At 42.3% G+C, this 25,955-nt stretch overlaps 1 protein-coding gene across 10 annotated transcripts in view; it reads left to right on the plus strand.

Annotated features, from left to right (window-relative positions):
- PDZD2 (PDZ domain containing 2) overlaps positions 1–25,955 on the plus strand; it is a 462,289-nt gene that overhangs the window by 426,712 nt on the left and 9,622 nt on the right. For all 10 annotated transcript variants that reach the window (XM_077116902.1, XM_077116903.1, XM_077116908.1 and 7 more), the window contains 4 exons: positions 5,598–9,669; positions 11,458–11,575; positions 23,249–23,350; positions 24,055–24,319. In XM_077116902.1, the coding sequence (XP_076973017.1) occupies positions 5,598–9,669; positions 11,458–11,575; positions 23,249–23,350; positions 24,055–24,319 (4,557 nt within the window). The remainder of the gene's footprint in view (positions 1–5,597; positions 9,670–11,457; positions 11,576–23,248; positions 23,351–24,054; positions 24,320–25,955) is intronic.

The raw sequence follows: 25,955 nt of genomic DNA on the forward strand, positions 1-25,955 counted from the left end.
TTAGCATCAATTCAGAAAAAGAAATAAAAAGACAACAGAAAAATATATCAAACAGAAAAAAAAAAATTTTTACAGGCCATACCCCTTACCTCTCCCTTTCATTGATCACTAGCATTTCAAACTAAATCTATTTTAACATTTGTTCCCCCTATTATTTATTTTTATTCCATATGTTCCTCTCATCTGTTGACAAGGTAGATAAAAGAAGCATCAGACACAAGGTTTTCACAATCACACAGTCACACTGTGAAAGCTATATCATTATACAATCATCATCAAGAAACATGGCTACTGGAACACAGCTCTACATTTTCAGACAGTTCCCTCCAGCCTCTCAATTACATCTTGAATAACAAGGTGATATCTACTTAATGCATAAGAATAACCTCCAGGATAACCTCTCGACTCTGTTTGGAATCTCTCAGCCATTGACACTTTGTCTCATTTCACTCTTCCCTCTTTTGGTCGAGAAGGGTTTCTCAATCCCTTGATGCTGAATCTCAGCTCATTCTGGGATTTCTGTCCCACGCTGCCAGGAAGATCCACACCCCTGGTAGTCATGTCCCACGTAGAGAGGGGGAGGGTGGTGAGTCTGCTTGCTGTGTTGGCTGGAGAGAGAGGCCACATCTGAGCAACAAAAGAGGTTCTCTTGGGGGTGACTCCTAGGCTTAATTTTAAGTAGGCTTGACCTATCTCCTGTGGGGTTAAGTTTCATATGAACAAACCCCAAGACTGGGGGCTCAGCCTATAGCCTTGGTTGTCCATACTGCTTGTGAGAATATCAAGAATTCAACTTGGGGAAGTTGAGTTTTCCCCCGTTTTCACCATTCCCTGAAGGGGACTTTGCAAATACTTTCCCACTCACTGATCAAATCACTCTGGGATTCATCAGGGTATGACCTGGACAAACCAACAAAATCTCATGTCCTATACAAAGTTCCAGGTACTTAAGGTGTTCAATAAACTATCTACATAGGTTATATTAGGAAATGCACTAGTCAAAGTATAAATTTGTACCAAATAAACATTTTTTGCTTTAGTCTCACACATTAGTTGAAATTTTAAACTATTAAGTACCATCTATTTTCAGCACACTGCAATAATGACATTCTTTTGTTCTTCCTCATGCAAAAACATTTTAAAATTTGTACATTTAGTCACATCATTATACACTCTAGGCATTCCTAGATTACACCATCTCAATCTTTATCATCTATCTTTCTTTGTGATTTCATTTATGCCCCAGCCCTCCTCCCTCTATCATTCTCATATGTAGCTTCATTCAGTGTTTTAACATAATTGTATTACAGTTAGGTAATATTGTGCTGTCTATTTCTGAGTTTTTATATTCAGTCCTGTTGCACAATCTGTATCCCTTCAACTCCAATTACCCAATATCTTACCCTATTCTATCTCCTGATGGTCTCTGTTACCAAGGAAATATTCCAAGTTTATTCACGAATGTCAGTTCATATCAGTGAGACCATACACTATTTGTCCTTTTGTTTCTGGCTAATCCCACTCAGCATAATGTCCTTAAGGTCCATTCATTTGTTACATACTTCATAACTTTATTCTGTCTTACAGCTGCATAATATTCCATCTTATGTAAATGTCACAGTTTGTTTAGCCAACTGTCTGTTGATGCAATTTTATACGTCATATCTAATTTTCCTTCTTTTTACCTTTACTCATAGTCTTCCTTTCTACACTCTTCTCCACACCTCTCTCTTCTGTCTTCCTATCTGTGTCTAGTGTTCCCTTTAGTATTTCTTGCAGAGCTGGTCTCTTGGTCACAAATTCTCTCAGTGATTTTTTGTCTGAAAATGTTTTAATTTCTCCCTCATTTTTGAAGGACAATTTTGCTGGATATAGAATTCTTGGTTGGCAGTTTTTCTCTTTTAATAATTTAAATATATTATCCCACTGTCTTCTCACCTCCATGGTTTCTGCTGAGAGATCTGCGCGTAGTCTTATTGGGCTTCCCTTGTATGTGATGGATTGCTTTTCCCTTGCTGCTTTCAAGATCCTCTCTTTCTCTTTGACCTCTGACATTCTGATTATTAAATGTCTTGGAGTATGTCTATTTGGATCTATTCTCTTTGGGGTACGCGTCACTTCTTGGATCTGTAATTTTAAGTCTTTCCTAAGAGTTGGGAAATTTTCAGTGATAATTTCCTCCATTAGTTTTTCTCCTCCTTTTCCCTTCTCTTCTCCTTCTGGGACACTCACAACACGTATATTCGTGCGCTTCATATTGTCTTTCAATTCCCTGAGTCCCTGCTCATATTTTTCCATTTTTTCCCTACAGTTTCTGTTTCTTGTCGGGTTTCAGATGTTCCATCCTCCAGTTCAGAAATCCTATGTTCTGTCTCTCGAAATCTACCATTGTAGGTTTCCATTGTTTTTTTCATCTCTTGTACTGTGTCTTTCATTCCCATAAGTTTTGTGATTTGTTTTTTCAGACTTTCAGTTTCTTCTTTTTGTTCTTTCTTTGCCTTCTTTATATCCTCCCTCAATTCATTGATTTTATTTTTGATGAGGTTTTCCATGTCTGTTCGTACATTCGGAATTAATTGTTTCAGCTCCTGTATGTCATTTGAATTGTTGATTTGTTCCTTTGACTGGGCCATATCTTCAGTTTTCCTAGTGTGATTTGTTATTTTTTGCTGGTGTCTAGTCATTTAATTACCTTAATTAGTTTATTCTGGAGATTGTTTTCACTTCTTTTATCTAGGGTTTTCTTGCTGGATGAATTTATTGTCTATCTGTTCTTTGACATTCCGTTCAGCTTTATCTGGACATTTAACTTAAGTTTTGTTTAACAGAGGAGAATTTTTCAGTTCTTGTTTTCTTGTGTCTTGCCCTGCTTGTGTGGTGCCTTTCCCCCACACACACTAGGAGGGTCTACTTAGATATTATAGACCCCAGCCAGATTTTCTCACACCAAACTGGCCTCCTATCGGGAGGAAAGAGTCACCTGCATCGGTTTTCCCTGAGGGTGAGACCCAGCAGGTCGAAAGACTTTCCTGTGAAGTCTCTGGACTCTGTTTTTCTTATCCTGCCCAGTATGTGGTGCTTGTCTGCCTGCAGGTCCCACCAGCACAAGATGATGGGGTACCTTTAACTTTGGCAGACTCTCCTTGCTGGGGGCATGGTGGAGACAGAGGAGAGGTTGTAGGCTGGTTTTAATGGCTTCAAATTACCAAGCCCTGGTGTCTGAATTCCTTGATGGAGGGATTCCACCTGGGTGGGGCTTCCCCCCTCCCCTGGGGAAGGCACAAGCTCCAGATAAGCCCCCAAAAGAGCTCACTTCTGCCTATGCCTGGGGCAGTTGCAGCCTGAAATGTCCTGCCACTGTATCCAGAGGCAGTCAAGCCTTTGTAGATACACAGCCACAAAAACCTCTGTTTCCTTCTAATTTTTTTCCCCCTTTTTCTGTCAGTCCTGCCCCCTTGGTGCCGGGGCAAAAATGAGCAACCTCCGCTTTGATCAGGTTCACCTAGGCTGGGGGCCTATTTTTAATAGTCAGAATTTGTTAATTAGTTCCACAGTTGGCGTTTGATTGTGCCCAGTCCCTGCTGCTGGTAAAGTCCTTTCCTTTCCCCTCTGGGAAGTGGCCTGTGGGGGAGGGGTGTTGGCCGCCGCAGGTTTGGGAACTCACGGTTCTGGGGGGTGCTCGCAGCGGGCCCAGCTGGTCCAGACTGGGGTACGCTGTGTGTCCGGTCACTACCGTGGCTCCAGGAGCTGTTCTGTACTGTTTCTGGTTATTTAGTAGTTGTTCTGGAGGACGAACTAAAATGCGCACGTTGTTAAGCCGCCATCTTGACCCAGAAGTCAAGTCTCAATTTTTTTAACATAAGAACTTCAGGGGGGAAAATGTATATGCAGTTAAGATGATTTTGTTTGGGGAATATGGTGTGAATATAACTTTGGCTTAGACACACTTCTCAAACCAAGAGCTACATTGTGGCTGATACTTTTTTCTCCAGCCTCAGACCCATAGCTCCTATACTTGCTTCCGTGGGCTGCCATATCCAATTACCGTTAAAACAACAGAAATGTGTTCTTTCACAGTTCTAGAGGTTAGAAGTCCAAAATCAAAGTGTTTGGATGGCTCTGCCCCCTCCGAAGTCTCTAGCAGAGGATCTTCCTGGCCTCTTCCAGCTCTTGGTGGCTCAGATGTTCCCTGGCTTGTGGCATCACCACTCCACTCTCTGCCTCCATCCCCACATGACCTGCTTCCCTGGCTGTCCACATTTCCCTGTTATAAGAACACCCGTCATTTTGGATTTAAGGCCTAATCCAGTGTGGCCTTATCTTAACTGATTACATCAGCAAAGACCTATTACCAAATAAGTTCACAATCTGAGGTGCCTTGTGGACGTGAATTTTGAGGGCACTCTATTCAACCAGTGGAGCTCCTAAGAAAAGAGCTAATCCTATGTTCTTTTTTATGCCAGTGCTTGTTCCCTGTTCCTAGATGCTGTCTGCCAGAGGTGGACAGATTAGCTGGTGACTACCCAGGACGTCCTGAGGCCCCTGAAGGACAGAGTGGCCCTGGGAACCCATCTCATGGATGACTTTATCTCCGCTGGCCCCTGCCAGGCATCATCTTTCTCTGCCACCGCTGAGATTTCATGCTTTCTCGCTGCTCTGCTTACATTCCAGTTTCTTCCTCACCATCCTTCTCATCACTCTCTGGCCAACCTCACCCTCCTGAACCTTTCTCAAGTACCACACCCTGACCTCTGGCCTAGGGGATCCTCCCATTTCCTGAACTCTGTCAGCACAGAACTAAACTCAGGATAGGTTTATATTCCGTGGGGAGCATTTGTATGTTTTCCTGAGTTAGCCTCCTCCCCTTGAGGCCCCATGCTTGGATTGCCTTACACGGCTCTGCACCCCCAACCCACAGCATGATGCTAAACCTACTATGAGGGGCAAACCCACATGTGATGGGCCCGGTGCTGGGCCCGAGAAAGAGGTGGGGTCTCTGCAGAGCCAAAAGGAGGGCCAAAGGCAGCTAGAAGGAGACATCTGAGATAATGGAATGGAAGCCTATGACAAATTCTGGAATCTGTTCTGTAACTATTTGTTGAAGTATGCTTTGAAATTTATTGGTTTTTCTTTCTTTGTTATATATTGTATTGTTATATTATACAATTTTTTAAAAAAGTATTTTTTTTTAAAGGGGAAGGCCAAGGAATCAAATAGAACAGCAGCCCTCCTGGGGCTTTTTCCATCAGGGAGCAGGTGGTGTAAACAAACCCAAGCTAAGGAGTTCTGGTGTCCTTCATCCTTAAAAATAACCAAAAGAGAGAGAGAGTGCAAAAAACATGCATTCACTCTGCCAGCTAGGTTGAGTTATTGAGAGTGTCTGCTGCAGGTGGCATTTGTTAGAAGTGGGTACCCTGTAATTGTAGAGATGCAAAAACAGAAAGAGAAGGCCTACGTTTAGGCTGCAGCATGTCTTTCTGAAACAGAAAAAACTTAAGGTTACTTATTTTCCCTTTTTTTTTTTAATTTAGAAATTTTATATTTTTTTCTCCTTTATCTCCCCATCACCCTAACTTTTGTTTAAATTCTCAACACAGGTCTCGACAGCTCCCCAGACCTTCTCACATCCACAGGGAAGAAGGCGGCCGTACATCTTGACCCAAGTGGGACCTCAGTAGCAGCAGGGGAAGCCAGTCTGCCTGTGGCCTCCAGCAAACCAGCGTCACCCAAGGCCACTGATTCTGAACCTGATGGCAGGTGTCACCTTAGACGCACCCCCAACCGCAGCGTGGCCCCAGGGAAGAAGGCAGCAGTTCCTCCTGACTTCAGCAAGACTCAGGCAGCCTCAGAAGCCAGCTCACCCGCCAGCACCAGGAAGGCAGCTCACCCCGACACAGAGGGAGTGCCTCGAGCTAGTGCCATCCTAGTTCAAAATCCCGTCCCTTCCCAGGAGAAGGGACAAGCAGCTCAAGGTAACTGCAGCAAGGGTCTGGAAACAACAGAAATCCACGTACCTCTAGGGAGTCTGCTGCCCTCAGGCAAGAAGTCCAGGGGGTCCGCTGTGCTCAGGGGAACAGATTCCGCGTCTGAGGGGTCCCCGCAGGCTGGCCCTCCCTTGCCGTCCACCGACAAGACCAAGGAGGTGTGTGGCGAAGCCGTGGCGCCCCGCTGTCCAGCGGAGGGTAGAGAGAGCCCTGTGACTGACATCGACAGGTTCATCGAGGAGCTGGGTGCTTCTGAAGCAAGCGCGCAGTCATGGCAGAAAGGGGGCCCCGTGACTCAGGAGGGCAGCGCGCAGGGTCAGACCCCAGCAGGAGCCGGCGGTGGGAGCGCCTGCCGAGCTGCGCCGGTCACCCGGGCGCGGAGCCCCTCCCCAAGGAGGGCGGGGGCCGCCGGGTCACCCCCTCCCCCACAGTGGGCCTCCCAGCCTTCAGTTTTGGATTCAATTAATCCTGATAAACATTTTACTATGAACAAGAACTTTCTGAGCAACTACTCTAGAAATTTTAGCAGTTTCCACGAGGACAGCACGTCCTTGTCGGGCCCGGGAGACAGCACCGAGCCGTCTCTCTCATCCATGTACGGCGATGCCGAGGACTCGTCTTCTGACCCTGAGTCGCTCGCCGAAGCCTCGCGTGCTTCCGCCAGGGTCAGCTGGTCACCACCTCGTGCTCGGAGGTCATCTCACAAGGAAGAGTCCACGGAGTCCGAGGAGGAGCAAATTGAGATTTGCTCCACAAATGGTCACTCCCACCTACCCTCCACGTCTGCCCACTCGCCCGCCCAGCCTGCGCCCAGCCCGGCTTCAGCCAAAGTTCTGCCGTCAAGGCAGAGTGCCCCAAATGGATCGGCAGGAAATCCCCATGGCAGGGCCTTAGACCCTTCCATCCCGAACACTTCCCAGCTGTTTTCACTCTTTGATGGAAGCTCTCAGGAGCACTTGAATCATATTTATCAGGGCCATAGGCCCTCGTATGGAGAAGAATCTACAGAAGTTGCCAGCACCGGCTCCGTCATGTACAACAGTCAGCCTTCTAAAGTCACCAGACATTTCCACCACCGGCCACTCGCTCTCTGCTCTACTAACATGGTGAACGGTTCAGGACATGACCTAATAGACGATGAAACCTCAAATGTTAAACAGGAAACAAAACTTAACACAACTGAAAAGAAGTCCCCCTTACGTGTGGATGCCCCTAAGAATGGAGAATCTGTTTTGGCAAACTTAGACATCTCTGAAAGTCAGGGCATGGATGACTTGCTACAGAAACCAAAAATGATCTCCAGGAGGCCCATCATGGCCTGGTTTAAAGAAATAAATAAAAATAACCAAGGTAGTACGCATTTGCAGAGCAAAACTGAAAAAGAACAATCCACAATGCCAGTCAGAAGTCCTGATGCCAAAATTCAGACATTGAACTCAAGCCACAAAAAGGGGGTTGCTGTGCCAGATAGCCCTCCTCCACTGAAAATAAATCTTGAAAATAAAGACCCACCAAAAAAAAGTTCGGTAGAAACACTTTTAAACAACTGTCCAAAGCCCAAATCTGGTCCCAAACTGAAGAGACTCAGCATTAAAAGTAAAAGCAAAGTCAGTTCTGAGGCTCCTGCTGCTATTACTATTAAGGCTGGTGGGACAGACAGTAGGAAACCCTTTATTTCACCCCAGAACTCCCACAAAATGCTTTCTAAGGTAACCTCACATCGGTTCCACATAGCTGTCCATGAGGAATCAGACAAAAATGCCACAGCCACCCCCAGGTCTCCCAAATGTGTGCTGGAGAGCAAGACGTCGCTGGCTGTCTCTGGGTTGTTGAAGCCCTCAGCCTCAGACACAAGCATCCAAACAGTCACCTTGCCCCTGACCTCCTCCAAGACTCTCCCTGAGCAGGGTGTGTGTAGTAGGTTCCTCACGACTGTCCCAACAGAACCCCATAGAAGTTGCCTGCTCACCCCCAAATCTCCTAAATGTGGACTGGAAAGCAAAGCAGCTCCTGCTGCCTCGGGGTCAGGTGGGCTGGCCACAACAGATGGCATCCTGTCCATAGCAGGGAATAGGCGTGAGATTCAACCTCCCAGACAGCATGAGCTCTGCATGTCTGGCCAAACGGATTCAGCAGCAGAAGCAGCCCAACCCCACGTGACCGGCGGAAGAGAAGGTAAAATGACTGTTGGCAATACCCTAGAAAGAACAAACCAGCTGAACGCAGTTGAAGTTGTTTCTGAAAGGATGCAACAGAATGCATGCAGTGACAAGCCAGCTGAAGGGGAAGGGCAGGGAGTTTTCTTGATCCATAGCAACAGTCAGGAGAAGAATGAAACTAGACTCTGCCACCAGCCGGTGGAATCATCCCCTAATTTTCCATCCTTACTCACTGCTCGTGCCTCCCAGGTTGAGCAGGAGATGCAGCCATCTCTCATTGTGGTGAAACCGGCTTCCTGCTCTTCCCTTCTGCTGCCTGCTAACACATCAGAGGCCTCTGGGAGACAAACAAGCCCAAAGTCAGAATGCCAAGGGATGCCCAAGGATGCCATCCCCATGGGCACCTCAGTGGATGACCATCCCTACTTCATACCGAGGCCAGCAACCAGGACCTACTCCATGCCAGCCCAGTTCTCCAGCCATTTTGGACGGGAGACTCATTCCTGCCACGGCCCATCTCACCGGGACAGGCAGCTCCTTGGGACAGGCTTCCTTGAGTCAAAGGTCTCCGATGGCAGCCCGCTTGGCCTGGTTAATGGGCAGGGCGTATGCAGTGTAAAGCCCCTGCCTGAGACGTTGAGAAACCTCCCAACAACAGATGAAAGAGATGCCCTTTCAGTCCAGGACACGAGCTGCCCAGTCACAGACAAAATCAAAGTTGCCAGAAAACATTACTACTATGAGCAGAACTGGCCCCATGAATCTACCTCATTCTTCTCAGTAAAGCAGAGGATCAAGTCCTTTGAGAACCTGGCCAACTCTGACCGGCCTGCAGCCAAGCCCAGTGCTCTTCCTTCTCTGTCAGTAAGTACCAAGCCTCCCTTTGGGAGACGCTCGTCGGGCAGCATCCCCTCAGGGAGCCTCAGCCACCCCAATGACACGGCCAGGTCCTTGCGACGAAGCCTGAGCTCCTGCAGCGAAAGCCAAAATGAAGCTGGCACCCTCGTCCCCCAGATGACCAAGTCCCCTTCCAGCACAACACTGACGGTCTCCAGACTGAATCTGGTGGAAACCAGCAAGGACACTGATTCGGACCCAAAGATATCAACTGGTCCTTCGGGAATCCCTATCTCCACAGTGACCCCAGCGTCTCCTGTTAAGAGGAACAAGTCTTCGGTGCGCCATGCCCAGCCCTCACCTCTGTCCCGCTCGAAGCTGCAGGAACTACGAGCCTTGAGCATGCCCGACCTCGACAAGCTCTGCAGCGAGGACTACTCAGCAGAGCCGACCACTGTGCTTTTCAAAACTGAGCTGGAAATCGTCCCCAGGAGGGTGCTCGGCTCCCCTGCTGGAGGCCTGTCAGGTGTCGGTGGATCTGCTGCCCTTTCGTATCTTGCCAAGGGTGAAAACACAGCCTGTCCAGGAGGAAGTAGCCCTAAAGCCAGTGAGCCTGGGGCATCTGGCTCAGTCAGTGAAGCGGAAGCAACAACCCATGATCTGCCCTCTGGAAAAAGCTGGTCAGTTAAGTAAGTATCTGTTCCTGTTCCCCTGTTTCAATTTTTGTTTATATAATAAAATTTATTTTTAGTGCAGTTTTAGGTTTACAGAAAAATCACACAAAGTACATTAAGTTCCTATATATTCCCACACATCTTGCATCAGTGGGACATTTGTTGCAAATGATGAACCCATAGTGATACAATATGAGTAAGTCTATAATTTACATTAAGCCTCACTGTTCGGGTTGTACAGTCCCATGGGTTTTAACAAATGCATAATGTCATGTATCCACCATTACAAGCAGCATTCAGAATAGTTCCACTGCCCTAAAACTGCCCTGTACTCCACCTATGCATCCCTCTCCCTTTCCCCTTGAACCCTTGGCCACCACTGATCTTTCTAATGTCTATAGTCTATAGATTTGCCTGTTCTATAATACCACATTGTTGGACTCAGGCAGTATGTAACATTTTCAGACTGGCTTCTTTTCCCTTAGCAGCACACATTTAAGGTTCCTCCATGTCCTTTGGTGCCTTGATAGCTGATTTCTAGTGGACTAATAACACATTGCACACATGTACCGCAGCTTGTGTATCCATTCACCTACTGAAGGGCGGTGGTTGCTTCCGATTTTAGGCAATATGAATAAAGCGGCTGTAAACGTTTATATGCAGGTTTTTGTGAGGACATAAGCTTTCAGTTCCTTTAGGTAAATGCTTAGGAGTGCAGTTGTTGGATCCTGTGGAAAGCCTGTGTTTAACGTCATAAGAAACTGCTTAGTGGTTTTCCAAAGTGGCTGCACCACTTTGTACTCCCCCCAGCACCAAATGAGAGCTGCATGGGGCGGGCCACAGTGGCTCAGCAGGCAAGAATGCTTGCCTGCCATGCCAGAGGACCCGGGTTCAATTCCCAGTGCCTGCCCATGTGAAAAAAAAAAAAATGAGAGCTGCATGGTTGCACATCTTTGTCAGTGCTCATGCTGTCAGCGTTTGGGGTTTTAGCCATTCTGATAGGTGTATATATCTCTCCCCCTTTTTTAAAAAACAAGTTATTTTATTTTAAAATAATATCAGATTTACAGGAAAGTTCCCACATACCCCTCTCCCAGCTTTCCCACATATTCGCATCTTACATAACCATGGCCCATTTCTCAAAACTAAGAAATTATCATTTAAACAACACTAATCTTCAGATTTTCTTCAGATTTCACTGAAAAATTCCACTAGTGTCTGTTTTTTTATTCCAGGAACCACTCCAGAATATCATATTGCCTTTAACCAACCCTTTGTTTTAAATATCATTAGTGGAAAAATAAAGTACCTGCAGGGAAAAAGTGTTTGCCAGAACGTTGCTCTGAGTAGAGAACTATACAGGATGTGGCATTCAAGCAAAAGCAACATGAGAGAGATGGGGGAAAAGGAAAGGGTGTCCCCAAGGGCCTTTGTAGGTGACTGGAGTTAAACAGAGGAAATTTCTGACATATTTTCACATAGTTCAAACTTGAGCCTATATGTTGAATATATTCAGTATGTCTGAAATTTTCTGTTAAACTTCTTCATTGGTCCCCTAACATCTTGGAGGAATCCATGAATCCGTAGCAATTCCCATTGCAATTGGCAATGAAAAAATTCCTGTTCAGCATTCAGGTTCTTCAAGTAGTTTGGAATGGGAGTTATAACCAAAAGAGAGCATGAAAATCAGAAAATTGCTGCAATATAGTAGAAAGGAGATCATGTTGAATGCATCCTTATAAATGGAGAATTTGTTTTGGTGGCTTTTTTTTAATGCTCTTCAAATATATTTGTATTATTTAGTTTGGATCAACTTCTAGTCTCAGCAGGAGACCAGCAAAGATTACAGTCCATTTTATCATCAGTGGGGTCAAAATCTACCGTCCTAACTCTCATTCAGGAAGCGAAAGCACAATCTGAGGTAAGTGAAACACAGAAAACCCAAGGATATCTCAAGATTGGTCCGCTGTGCTGAACAAGGGGACTGGGGTATGATGCTTATTGCTGAACATACAAACACATTTTTTCTTTTTATTCCAACCATTTTGAATGAAATGCTTCCTAAAAGACATCCTATATTTCCTTAACTAGCACCCACTACTGGAATATGGCCTGTTCTTGATGATTCAGGAACTGCTTTAAGAACATAAGTCATTGCTTTGAGCTTCGATCACGGAGTAGTCTTAGGCCCAGGAGACCCCAAACTGCTGGCTGGCTGGATGATTAGTTTATTGGTGAGTGAGTGGGTGGGTGGACTTGAGATATTGTCCACTTTCCACATTATGTGTCTTATATCAAGGAAGCAAGCCCATAGCTAAGTTAATTGGGATTGCATCTAGAGGAAAGTATAATTGAGGTTCTGCAGGATTTGTCTTTGAGTAAAGCACCTGGTTCTTCCACTCATCTCTCCCTCCCTCCCTTCCTCCTCACCCTCCTCCCTCTCTCTTTCCTTCATCCCCTCCTTCCTACATAGTTTTAATGTATACACTTTATGCTGTCCATTTTTCAGTTTTTTTCTTCTTTTTTCTTTTTTCACGGGCAGGCACCAGGAATCGAACCCAGGTCTCTGGAGTGGCAGGCAAGAATTCTGCCACTGAGCCACCATCGCCCCACCTTATGCTGTCCGTTTTTTTTTTCTTTTTTTTTTAAGCATAACGATATACAAACATGAACATTCTTAACATATGAGCATTCCATTCTTGGTATATATTCAGTAACTTACAATATCATCACATAGTTGTATATTCATCACCATGATCATTTCTTAGAACATTTGTACCAATTCAGAAAAAGAAATAAGAAAAAAACTCATATATACCATACCCCTTTCCCCTCCCTCTCATTGACTCCTAGTATTTCCATCTACTAAATTTATTTTAACACTTGTTCCCCCCATTATTTATTTTTAATCCTTATGTTTTACACATCTGTACATACTGTAGATTAAAGGAGCATCATACACAAGGTGTTCACAGTCACACAGTCACATTACTGTGTGATAAAGCTATATCATTATAAAATCACCAATAAGAAACATGGCTACTGGAACACAGCTCTACATTTTCAGGGACTTCTCTCCAGCCTCTCCAATATACCTTAACTAAAAAGGTGATATCTATATAATGTGTAAGAATAACCTCCAGGATAACCTCTCGACTCTGATTGAAATCTCTCAGCCATTGACACTTTATTTTGTCTCATTTCTCTCTTCCCCCTTTTGGTCGAGAAGGTTTTCTCAATCCCTTGACACTGAGTCCCACCTCATTCTAGCATTTCTGTCCCATGTTGCCAGGAAGGTCCACACCCCTGGGAGTCATGTCCCATGTAGAGAGGGGGAGAGCAGTGAGTTTGCTTATCGTGTTGGCTGAGAGAGAGAGACCACATCTGAGAAACAAGAGGTTCTCTGGGGATGACTCTTAGGCCTCATTTTAAGTAGACTTAGTCTATCCTTTGTGGGGTAAGTTTCATATGAACAAACCCCAAAATTGAGGGCTTGGCCTATTGCTTTGGTTGTCCCCACTGCTTATGAGAATATCAGGAATTCTCCACATGGGGAAGTTGAATTTTCCCCCTTTCTCGCCATTCCCCCAAGGGGACATTGCAAATACTTTTTTATTCACTGTTCAAATCACTCTGGGATTTATCGGGGCATCACTCTGGACAAACTGACAATCTCATGCCCTACTCAAGGTTCCATGTACTTATGGTGTTCAGTTAAACTGTTCATATAAGTTATATTAGGAAATGCACTAGTCAAAATATAAATTTTGTACCAAATAAACTTTTTCTGCTTTAGTCTCACACATTAGTTTAAGTTTTAAAATATGAATTACCATCTATTTTCAACACCCTGCAATACTGACATTCCTTTGTTCTTCCTCATGCACATTTTTTAATTTCTATATTTAGTCACTATCATTGTATACTCTAGGCATTCCTGGATTATATCATCTCAGTCTTTATCGTCTGTCTTTCCTACTGATTTCCTTTGTGCCCCCAGCTCTACTCCCTCTATCATTCTCACATTCAGCTTCATTCAGTGTTCTAACATTATTGTATTAGTTAGGTAGTACTGTGCTATCCATTTCTGAATTTTTGCAATCAATCCTCTTACACAATCTGTAACCCCAGTTACCCATTATCTACCCTACTTCTTGATGGTCTCCATTCTTAACTGAAATTCTCCAAGTTCATTCACTAATGTTAGCAAATATCAGTGAGACCATACAGTATTTGTCCTTTTGTTTCTGGCTAATCTCACTCAGCATAATGTCCTCAAAGTCCATCCATGTTGTTACATACCTCAGAACTTTATTCTGTCTTACAGCTGCATAATATTCCATTGTATTTATATACCACAGCTTCTTTAGCCACTCCTCTGTGGGTAGACAATTGGCTGTTTCCATCTCTTGGCAGTTGTAAATAATGCTGCTGTAAACACTGGTGTGCAAATGTCCCTTTGTTTCCTTGCCCTCCTGTCCTCTTAGTAGATACCTAGCAATGATATTCCCGGATCATATGGCAGTTCTATACTTAGCTTCCTGAGAAACAGCCAAACCATTCCACTAAGTAGTTGTACCATTTGACATTCCCACCAACAGTGAATAGGTGTGCCTCTTTCTCCACATCCTCTCCAGAACTTGTCATTTTTTGTTTGATTGATAATGGCCATTCTGGTGGGTGTGATTTCGATTTGCATTTCCCTAATATTGTAGTTTTGATTTGCATTTCCCTAATAGCCAGGGAAGTTGAGAATCTTTTCATGTGCCTTCTGGCTATTTGTATTTCCTCTTCTGAGAATTGTCTGTTCATGTCTTTTGCCCATTTTGTAATTGGGTTGTTTGTCTTTTTGTTGTTGAGTTGAACAATCTCTTTATATATTCTGGATACTAGACCCTTATCTGATATATTGTTTCTAAATGTTGTCTTGATTTCCCCCTCAGTTTGTTCATTATTCATGTATAGAGACAGTACCAATTTTTGAGTGTTGATCTTGTAACCTACCACTTTGCTGTACTCATTTGTTAGCTCTCATAGTTTAGCTGTGGATTTTGGGGGGTTTTCGACATATAGTATCATATCTGCAAACAGTGAGAATTTTACATCTTCCTTTCCAATTCTGATGCCTTGTATTTTTTTTTCTTCTCTAATTGCTCTGGGTAGAACTTCCAACACAATGTTGAATAACAGTGTTGATAGTGGACATCCTTGTCTTGTTCCTGATCTTTGGGGGAAGGTTTTCAGTTTTTCCCCATTGAGGATGAGGTTAGCTGTGGGTTTTTCATATATTCCCTTTATCATGTTGAGGAAGTTCCCTTCTATTCCTATCCTTTGAAGTGTTTTCAACAAGGAAAGATGTTGAATTTTCTCAAATGCCTTTTCTGCATCAATTGAGATGATCATGTGTTTTCACTTTGATTTGTTGATATAGTGTGTTACATTAATTGATTTACTTACATTAAACCATCCTTGTGTACCTGGAATCAATCCCACTTGGTCATGGTGTATAATTCTTTTAATGTGCTCCTGGATTCGATTTGCAAGAATTTTGTTGAGGATTTTTGCATCTATATTCATTAGAGAGATTGGTCTCTAACTTTCTTTTCTTGCAGTATCTTTGTATGGCTTTGGTATGAGGGTGATGTTGACTTCATAGAAAGAGTCAGGTAGCCTTCCATCCTCTTCAATTTTTTTGAAGAGTTTGAGCAGGATTGGTACTAATTCTTTCTTGAATATTTTGTAGAATTCACATGTGAAGCCATCTAGTCCTGGGTTTTTCTTTTTGGGGAGCCTCTTAATGACTAATTCAATTTCTTCACTTGTGATTGGTTTGTTGAGGTCATCTATTTCTTCCCAAGTCATTGTTCATTGTTCATGCCTTTCTAGTAAGTTGTCCATTTCATCTACATTGTCTAGTTTATTAGCATAAAGTTGTTTGTAGTTATCCTATCATTGCCTCCTTTATGCCTTTGGGACCAGTGGTTAAGTCTCCTCTTCCATTTCTGGTTTTATTTATTTGCAACCTCTCTCTTCTTTTTGTCTGTTAAGTCTAGTTCATTTATTGTTTTATTCAAATTCTCTGTTTCTTTATTGATCCTCTTCTAGATGTTCTGTCCATTGATGAGAATGGGGAGTTGAAGTCTCCAACTATTATGGTAGATGTGTCTATTTCCCTTTTCAGTGTTTTCACTGTTTGCGTCATATATTTTGGAGCACTCTGGTTCTGTGCATAAATATTTATGATTGTTATGTCTTCCTTTTGAATTTTCCTTTTATTAATACATAGTGTCCTTCTTTGTCTCTTTTAATTGTTTTACATTTGAAGTCTAATTTGTTAGATAGTAGTATAGCTACTCCTGCTCTTTTCTGATTGTTATTTTCCCAAACTTTCACTTTCAACCTTTGTTTATCCTTGGGTCTAAGATGCATTTCCTGTAGACAGAATATAGATGGGTCCTGTTTTGTAATCCATTCTGCCAGTCTATGTCTTTTGATTGGGGAGTTTAATTCATAGACATTTAGTGCTGTTACTGTAAGGGCAGTACTTTCTTTTACCATTTTGTCTTTTCGATTTTATATGTCATATCTAATTTTTCTTCTTTTTACCTTTACTGATAGTCCTCATTTCTACACTCTTCTCTATACTTCTCTCTCCTGTCTTTTCCTATCTGTCTCTAGTGCTCCTTGTAGTATTTCTTGCAGAGCTGGTCTCTTGGTCACATATTCTCTCGGTGAGTTTTTGTTTGAAAATGTTTAATTTCCCCCTCATTTTTGAAGGACAGTTTTGCTGGATATAGAATTCTTGGTGGGAAGTTTTTCTCATTTAGTATCTTAAATATCATCCCACTGTCTTCTTGCCTCCATGGTTTCTGCTAAGAAGCTTACATAGTCTTATTGACTTCCCTTGAATGTGTTGGAATGCTTTTTTCTTGCTGCTTTCAAAATTCTCTCTTTCTCTTTGGCATCTGACATTCTGATTAGTAAGTATCTTGGAGTATGTCTATTTAGATCTATTCTGTTTGGGGTATGCTGCACTTCTGTAATTTTAAGTCTTTCATAAGAGTTGGGAAATTTTCAGTGGTAATTTCCTTCATTAGTTTTTCTCCTCCTTTTCCTTTCTCTTCTCCTTCTGGGATACCCACAACACATTTATTTGTGTGCTTCATGTTGTCATTCAATTCCCTGAGTCCCTGCTCATATTTTTCCAGTCTTTTCCCTATATTTTCTTTTGCTTGTCAGATTTCAGATGTCCCACCCTTCAGTTCACTAATCCTGTCTTCTGCCTCTTGAAATCTAACATTGTAGGTTTCCATTATTTTTTGGTTTTTTTGAGGGGTGCATGGTCTGAGAATTGAACCCGGGTCTCCCACATGAAAGGCCACCTGTGCACCCTCCATTGTTTTTTCTTATCTCTTCTAGTGTTCCTTTCATTCCCATAAGTTCTGTGATTTGTTTTTTCAGAGTTTTGATTTCTTCTTTTTCATTTGTTCCTTGCCTTCTTTATATCCTCCCTCAATTCATTGGTTTGATTTTTGATGAGGTTTTCCATGTCTGTTCAAACATTCTCAATTAACTGTTTCAACTCCTGTATCCCATTTGAATTGTTGGTTTGTTCCTTTGACTGGACCATATCTTCAATTTTCCTAGTATGAGTTGTTACTTTTTGCTGGCATCTATGCTTTTATTTTCCTTAATTAGTTTATTCTGGAGATTGTTTTCACTTTTTTTACCTAGGATTTCCTTGCTGGATGACTTTGTTTTCTATCTGTTCTTTGAAATTCAGTTCAGCTTATTCTACACTTTTAGCTTAGGCTTTAACAGATCAGAAGTTTTCAGTTCTTGTTTTCTTGTTTCTTGCCCTGCAATATGGTGCTGTTTTTTCCCTTGGGTGGGTCTACTTAGGTATTATAGACCCCAGTCAGATTTTCCCAGACCAAACTGGCCTCCTCTCAGGAGGAAAGAGTCACCTGCATCAGTTTTTCCTGAGGGTGAGACCGAGCAGACTGAGAGACTTTCCTATGGTGTTTGCTGTGTGACCGGTCACTGTTGTGGCCCCAGCAGTTGTTCTAGACTCTGTTTTTCCTATCCTGCCCAGTAAGTGTTGCTTGTCTGCCTGTGGGTCCCACCAGCATAAGGTAATGTGGAACCTTTAACTTCAGCAGACTCTCCCTGCTGGGGTCATGGTTGAGACAGATGGCTCTGTCTCACTGGATTTAATTGCTTCACTTTTCCATACCCTGGGGTCTGAATTCCTTGAGGGAGGGAATCCACCTGAGCTGGGCTCCACCCTCTCCTGGGGAAGGTACAGCCTCCAGACAAACTCTTAGACAAGCTTAATTCTGCCCTTGCCTGGGGCAGTTGGAGCCTGAGAAGCCCTGCAACTGTATCCAAAGAGCAGTCAAGCCATAGAAACACAGCCACAAAAAAGAAAAGGAAAAAAAATCCTTTTCAGAGCAGGATGCCCATTCCTTGGGTTTGCCAACTAAGAGCTTAAGTTGCTCCATTGCTTTGTGTATATCCACTCCTCTGTGCTCCCTCTTTTACTTCAGGGCCCAGACCCTTTCAAGTATTTTGTGCTGTCCCATCCAAAAAAACCTGTCTTTTTTTTCTTTTTTTTTTTTTTCTTTTTTTTTCTGTCAGCCCTGCCACCTATGCACTGGGGCAAAACCCAGCAATCTCAACTTTTACTCAAGCTTCAGCTGAGCTGGGAGCCTATTTTTAGTAGTCAGAATTTGTCAATTAATTCCACAATTGGAGCTTGGTTGTGTGCAGCCCCTGCTGCTAGTAAAATCTCTCTTCTTTCCCCTCTGGAAAGTAGCCTGTGGGGGAGGGGCACCAACCTCCGCAGCTTGGGGTACTCACGGTTCTGGGTGGCATCGCAGCTGGTCAGGCTCATCCAGACTAGTGTTTGCTGTGTGTGCGGTCACTGTTGTGGCCCCAGCGGTTGTTCTGTACTTTTCCTGGCTATTTACTAGCTGCTCTGGAGGACGAACTAAATTCCACACCTCACTAAAATGCCATCTTGGCTCAGCTAATAATGCTGTCCATTTTTAAGAAAATTTTTTTTCCTTGCCTCTCTCTCACTGGTTTTCAGCATAGTACCCAAATGTGTTTTGGATAGTTTAGCATAGATAAATAGCTTGCAAATAAGAGTCACCCATCTCTTTTTTTTTTTTTTAGAAATCATTCCATTCTACATATATAATCAGTGTTTCTTAATATCATCACATAGTTGCATATTCATCATTTCTTAGTACATTTGCATCGATTTAGAAAAAGAAATAAAAAGACAACAGAAAAAGAAATAAAATGATAATAGAGAAAAAAAAAACTATACGTACCATACCCCTTACCCCTCGCTTTCATTTACCACTATTTCAAACTGAATTTATTTTAACATTTGTTCCCCCTATTATTTATTTTTATTCCATATGTTCTACTCTTCTGTTGATATAGTAGCTAAAAGGAGCATCAGACATAAGGTTTTCACATTCACAGAGTCTCATTGTGAAAGCTATATATCATTGTTCAATCATCATCAAGAAACATGGCTACTGGAACACAGCACTACATTTTCAGGCAATTCCCTCCAGCCTCTCCACTACATCTTGAACAACAAGGTGATATCTACTTAATGTGTAAGAATAACCCCCAGGATAACCTCTCGACTCTGTTTGGAATCTCTCAGCCATTGACACTTTGTCTCATTTTACTTTTCCCCCTTTTGGTCGAGAAGGTTCTCTCAGCCTCCTGATGTTAATTCTCATCTCATTCTAGGGTTTTTCTCAGTCCCTTGATGCTGAGTCTCAGCTCATTCCAGGACCTCTGTCCCACATTGCCAGGAAGGTCCACACCCCTGGGAGTCATGTCCCACGCAGAGAGGGGGAGGGTGGTGAGACTGCTCATCATATTGGCTGGAGAGAGAGGCCACATCTGAGCAACAAAAGAGGCTCTCTTGGGGGAAGAGTCACCCATCTCTTAACTCTTAACTCTTCTGGTAGCAAATTTATGTGAGCAAATAGAAAGCATTTGCTATTTTATAGGCATTAAGAAGTATATTAATAGAACCCAAAATACAAAAAGCAGAAAATTAATTCATGCCTCAGTATATATTTTTAAAGCATCTGTTCTATTACATAATGGAATGTGTGTGTGTGCACGCACACACAAAATGATTTTAAGTTATTCTCAAAACATGCTGAGTGTGATTCTCTTCAGTCACCTACTCTTATCCTTCCAGCTTCTTCTAAGGTGAGATGCCTATAACTGGGGCTGGCATGCTCTATAGGCTCATATGTAATCTTGGTGAATTAAATGGATTGAGAGAACCCACACATAAATTTTCTTTCTTTCCTTCTCCACAATCCCCAGAAAAGACTGCTGTGGTACAAACTTATAAAAAGATCAGCATACCCCAGTTTCGTCTTTCTGTGCCCTCATCTTAGATTGACACACCCTACTCTAGGAGAATGACCTTGCAAGAATTGCATATACCAAGAAAATCTGATGGATAACGACTGGTTTGGGTTCTTGGGTTCCCAGGTAATCCATGCTTTGCTCTCTAAGGTTTTCCCATTTTGAAGCTGAAACTGCTGCAGGTTGGTACCCAGCTGTTGCCAAAGTTTTACATCTAACTTGATTTGTCTCCCTAGCTTGTCGCTTGCTTCAGAAGCTATGCCTTGAATTTTTAGGTGCCAGATAGGTTCAGCTGCTGTTTTAGTTTCCCAGTAGCATTTAGTTACCCTCCCTTTCCTCTTCCCACATTTGGAGTTTGTCTGCCAAAGCAGAACTTAGCACCTTGGAGTTGTTCGCATCCACCCAAGTGAGAATGTAAACTGCAAAGTCCAGGGCTCCATCTGCTGGTGAACTAAGAGTTAGGATCTGTGTATCCCTACCCTGGCATCTGAAGCCTGCAGTACAAGACAAAGAAGCCAATTAGAAACTGCAAATAGGCCTAAATAGGCTGAATGTGACAAAGCACAGTAACAAAAACCCTCTGTTCACATCTAGAAACTGTCTCTGAACAACAGCATTAATTTCGGAAGACTATCCATATAGAATTGAATGTTAATAAATGGGTATTTTCTTTTGAAAGAAAAAAGCAAATTTGAACAGTTTTTCTTTAGTGATAACTTACTGTATGTCACTTAGTTGTCAAGACCAATTAATTATCTGGCTAGTTTTTAGTAGCATTATATTTATCCATATGTCTACCTCTATCAGAAGTCTTCATTATTTTATTCTTCTTCAGTCCACTATATGGATCATTAATGTACTCCGAGAGCACTGTTCCAGAAATTCCACTGTTACCTGAGTGTAATACATTTGCTCCATTTCACAGCAAAAGAGCAGCCTTGGCATCTACTGAAGAGTTAGCCAGGATGCAGAGGAGGTAGTGTGGAATGGAGTAGACCTATCCCTTTAGAGTTCATTCCCTTCTGTTTTCTCAGCCCAGTGCTTTGGGTCTGTGCAGTAAAGAGGAGACTCTGAAACATCAAGCATTTTTCACATTCGGTAAAAGGGAATATTCCATCATCTCCCTTCCGCTTCCGAACTGTCTTCATTCTACATAAGCACTTCTCGTGAAAAAGTTACTCTGGGATTTCCAGCCAAGGCAACAGGGTGGGATCAGGCTTTGTTAGGCCCTCCTTGCTCCAAACATCTAGCGGTATTGGATATAACTGAAAAAGAGAAAACAAAAAAAATCCCAGCCATCTTCAGAAAGATACACATCAGGAACCATAAGCCAAGTGGAGACTGTGGAAAGCATGCTGGAGAGCTGCCCTGGGAACAATTTTTGGAGCCTCCCTCATCCTCACCATGGTTTGATAATCACTGCCACAGGCAGGCATCATGGTTTGGTGTGAAGCATCATTCTTATTTTCACCAGAATGCAGCTTTCCTTCTCCTTCTTATTTTTGTATGGTCTTCAGTTGATTTCAGAGTAGCAGTGAGCAGAAATGTCCTTAGTTTGCCATCTAAAGACCAGAATTTTCCTGCCTTGCCATCTCCAAGGTATATGATGTATAAGTCATAAAAATGGAACTGTACAAAAAACATTTCCTGAGGCTTTCTGGGGATGCTGTGTGAAATGAGGAAAAGGCAGAAAACAACCCTGATCTTCTGACTTGAACATGCCCAGACCTGATCTGTGACTGTTTGGAGAACTCTTGATGGTTGAGCCAGCTTCCCCAGTGCTATGCTAAGTTTCTCAGAGCAGCAAAATGTGGCCAGCTTTTAGGGTACTTATATCCTCAAATACAACAACAAAAAAATTCATTGGAATAAGTTAAAAATTTGGTGATAATGTAATCCTGGAATCCAGTAGAGTTTCATTTTCAAATATTGTTTCTTTGTCCCAATAGAGCATTTAAATATCTGAGAAGTACTCATATTTTTTGTATCAAGTGATATCTCTAAGAAGCTGCACAAAAATCATTTACCAGACTGGATGTTCCTATTTTAGTTTTGAAAGCCTAGTCATTTTTCGCTCTACTGAACAGTATCCAAACATATATATGACTGCAGTTGTCCATGAAGTCAAAATCACGACCCCAAGAGATCTGCAGGACATCGTAATAGAGCAAAACCACGTCTATCAGTATATGGAGGCCTTAGAGAGTAAAACTGCTTAGTATTAATCCTCCTGACTTACTATTAGGACTAAACACTTTAATTTTAAATAGGTGGGTTCTCTCCCCAGCATACTAATAGAGTATTTGGCTTACATTACAGGGGTGGTCCTCTTTCAACATTTTCACTTCTCTCATCAAATCAGCCTTTAGAGTTGTTACTACATTCTTCTTCTGTTGCTGTATTTGAGAAACACTAAAGAGGTGGATTATAAATCACTTCATGTGAAGCCTAGCAACGCTGATCTTTAAAATGTTGCTTAGTCATATCTAGTGTGTGGGTAAAAGGAGTAAAAATTCAGAATTTGCACAGTTTGTTATTTCAAAGTCTTTTATTCTGAGGTATCTTTTGATTAATGCTTAAAACATACGCATTCCTTTGTTACTTAACCATAGGACACTATTAAGGATCTTTTAGTTTCGGTGAGTTGACAACCAGTTTAATTGCTTCTGAAGTTCTATGAACTGACCACCTCAGGTTAGGGTATGGAATACATAGCATTCACTGTGCTCTCATCCTGCCTCTTGACATTTCTCTCTTTGCTGGTGATAAAACTGACTTTGTTAAATTGTAGAATTCAAGAATAAGATAATTCCCTGTATGGTATAAATTATGTGCTATGACCAGATTTAGAAAGACATGATCTGTTGCCTAGAATAGCTTGAAGACTTGAGAATTCTGAATTGTCCCCTGTCCCTGTTCTGGCACAAGTGTGCCTTCTCCATGCCTCAGGTGCTATAGCTATAGCTATAGGATGGACCCTACAAACTTACCATTTAAGCACCACCCAGAAGGGACACAGGATGGTTGAAATGGGGCTCCTCCAATGTTTCTGTCAAAGCTTATGAGGAATCACTGCAGATTAGTGGTGAAAAGCACCCCAGTACCACAGTAGGATTGACATCATAATTACCTTTCTCCCAGTACAAGGAATATATATTTTTCTATTTCTTTTCACTAGAATAAAGAAGATGTTTGCTTCATAGTCTTGAATAAAAAAGAAGGCTCAGGTCTGGGATTCAGTGTGGCAGGAGGGACAGATGTGGAGGCAAAATCAATCATGGTAAGTGACAATGTCAACATACTGTCAGAAAAGTCATTTTTTAAGCAGGCTCAGATGTGAGCAGGACAAAATTCAAGTCCGTGAGAATCACGTCTTTTAAAGACTCATGATGCCCTGCTATCAAAAATAAAAAGGGAAAAGTGGGAAAGAAGTACATAGTCTTCTCATTGATAAAGACAGGCATTTTTAAAACAGTTGGCATGACCTGATAGCCTGGGTGACCTATTAGAAACCAATACAGTTGTCTAAATCCTATAATTTGCTTAAATATTTTATTTGTTTAAGCACTAGAAAAACATTAGAATCAACTGATAAAACTTACATTTGCTTATAAAATTAATTCTTTCTTAAGAACAGTAACTTAACATTTTACATCCCTGAAAAGCTTTTAAAATCATTAAGGAGGCCACTTTCTTTGGACTCCAGAGATGAGGTCTTAATCATCTTTATATTCCTCTGGCCCTTGGAGTGCTAGGCACTGCTAGACGCTAATAAGAAGCTGTTGAATAAAAATGTGGCCATATGCAGGCAGTGACATTTGAATTACAAGTGGTTTAATATGTTTATGATAAACTAAGTATTTGGATGATTTGGAAAACTTGACATTAGAAAGCCTTTAATAAAGATTTGCAGTTATTCTTTTGCTTTTATGGGAAGTTACAAATGGATTTGGCTTTCGTTCCCTTTTCCACTCCTTGTCCCAGGTCCACAGGGTGTTTTCTCAGGGGGCAGCTTCTCAGGAAGGGACCATGAACCGAGGTGATTTCCTCCTGTCAGTCAATGGTGCCTCGTTGGCGGGCGTAGCCCATGGGGATGTCCTGAAGGTTCTACACCAGGCCCAGTGGCATAAAGATGGTCTCGTGGTCATCAAGAAAGGAAGTGACCAGTCCAGGCTCTCCACGAAGCAGGAGCCTCCCACAGCCAATGGGATGGGGTCCAGAGAGGACACCACCCTGGAACCTGGGTTTGGTAAGATATTAGTGCAAAAAAAAGTGGGGGAGAGTAGCTGGCAGGTTAAGAGTAGATTCTGGTTGAACATTGAAAAATAACTACTAGCTTCTAGGTCAGAAAAATTAAATATGGTGAATTACAGTGTTTATGAATGCTTCTTACAAAAGCAATTACACGTGATAATTTTCTCTCAGTAGTTAAAGCCAAACTATTGAGGTTTTTAAATGACTGCTTAACAGCTTCTCAAAATATCTTAAAAAGGAAGCCCCTTTTTATGATTTACATGCTTCTGTGAAAAGTTAAGTGGCTGCTGAGAAAAGCAAGAAATCTTGTGATGGGGGAGTCAATACTGAAGAAATTTCAGAACTGAGATTTATCCTCAGGCAACCTCAAGTTTCGTATTCTTTCCTGTTTTAGAAGAACATAAGGAAATGAGGGGGTAAAGTGTTTTTGTGTTTAAACACAGAAGCCATAGCCTTAACCAACTTCACCAAGGGCTTCAGAACTTCACCAAAGAGATTCAGAACCAGATTTTCTATGGACCCTTCATACTCAGAGGCCCAAAACTGAGTATTTAGTAATAGAAAAAATAGTGTTTCTATTTCTGAAGCAAGCTGATTGTTGCCCTTAGTTAAGTACGTCAGATTTCCATAGTATCCTTTCTACCTCAAAGTTAAATAGTTTAGTCTCTCTTGAGTCCAGAGAACAAAGGAGCGAGAGTATACAGAAGCTCAGGTTGCCTTCTGGAAAGGGTCCTTTGTTTCTTCTGAAGATTCCTCCCTGCTAAAGTCAAGAGTAGCTAAATTCCCCTCTACTAAATTTGCCTTCATTGTGACCGCTTTGCTGAAAATGGCACTGATTGCACAGAACAAATGAGACACGCTTCTTGCCAGGATGCCTCAGCACTGTCATCCTGCTTCTGTTCTGCTCTCTTGCTTTCACTGGAGAGCTGAAGCACTTTCCAATTTGGGAAAACCCATTAGTTATCAGACCTTAACATGCTCACCTTTGCCCCAGCATTGTCTGAATTGGACGATGTATATTCAGTGGGATCCTGGAAAGTTAATCTACCTGGCAGAAGGAACCACTAGACACAGAGTTTTTAAAACTTGAATTCGGATATGATCATTTATAATCATTAAATATTCCTGTGGCACCTTCAGGGTATCTGGTTTGAACCAGACCCTGAAGTTATCCAGCTGTAAGTACCTTGAGGGCTTACATTTATTTCTTTATATTCACAGTCCCTAAATCTCCCACTTCAGCATCTTAGTTGATTTTATGCAGTTATTCCTTAACATACATTGAGAGAATCCAACTTGGAACTTGATGTAGTAGGATGCACATTAGAGGCTCCTGGGAAGCTTCTTTTTTTTTAATACTTTTACCGATAAATCTTCACACACATACATACCTGGGAAGCTTTTAAAAATCCTAATGCCTTTTCTAGAATAATGAAAATGTTCTAAAATCGGTCATGGGGATCTATGCACAACTATGACGATACTGTGAGCCAGCAATCCTATACTTCAGATGGTGTGTATGATGTGTGATGGTGTGTACAATGTGTGAATGTAACTTAGTAAAAAAAAAAATTCTAATGTCCAGATCAAGGAAATCATAATCTCTTTGGAGGGGGCAGAGGAGAGGCCCA

This window comes from Tamandua tetradactyla, chromosome 9 (assembly GCF_023851605.1).
Source record: "Tamandua tetradactyla isolate mTamTet1 chromosome 9, mTamTet1.pri, whole genome shotgun sequence".
Lineage (NCBI taxonomy): Eukaryota > Metazoa > Chordata > Mammalia > Pilosa > Myrmecophagidae > Tamandua > Tamandua tetradactyla.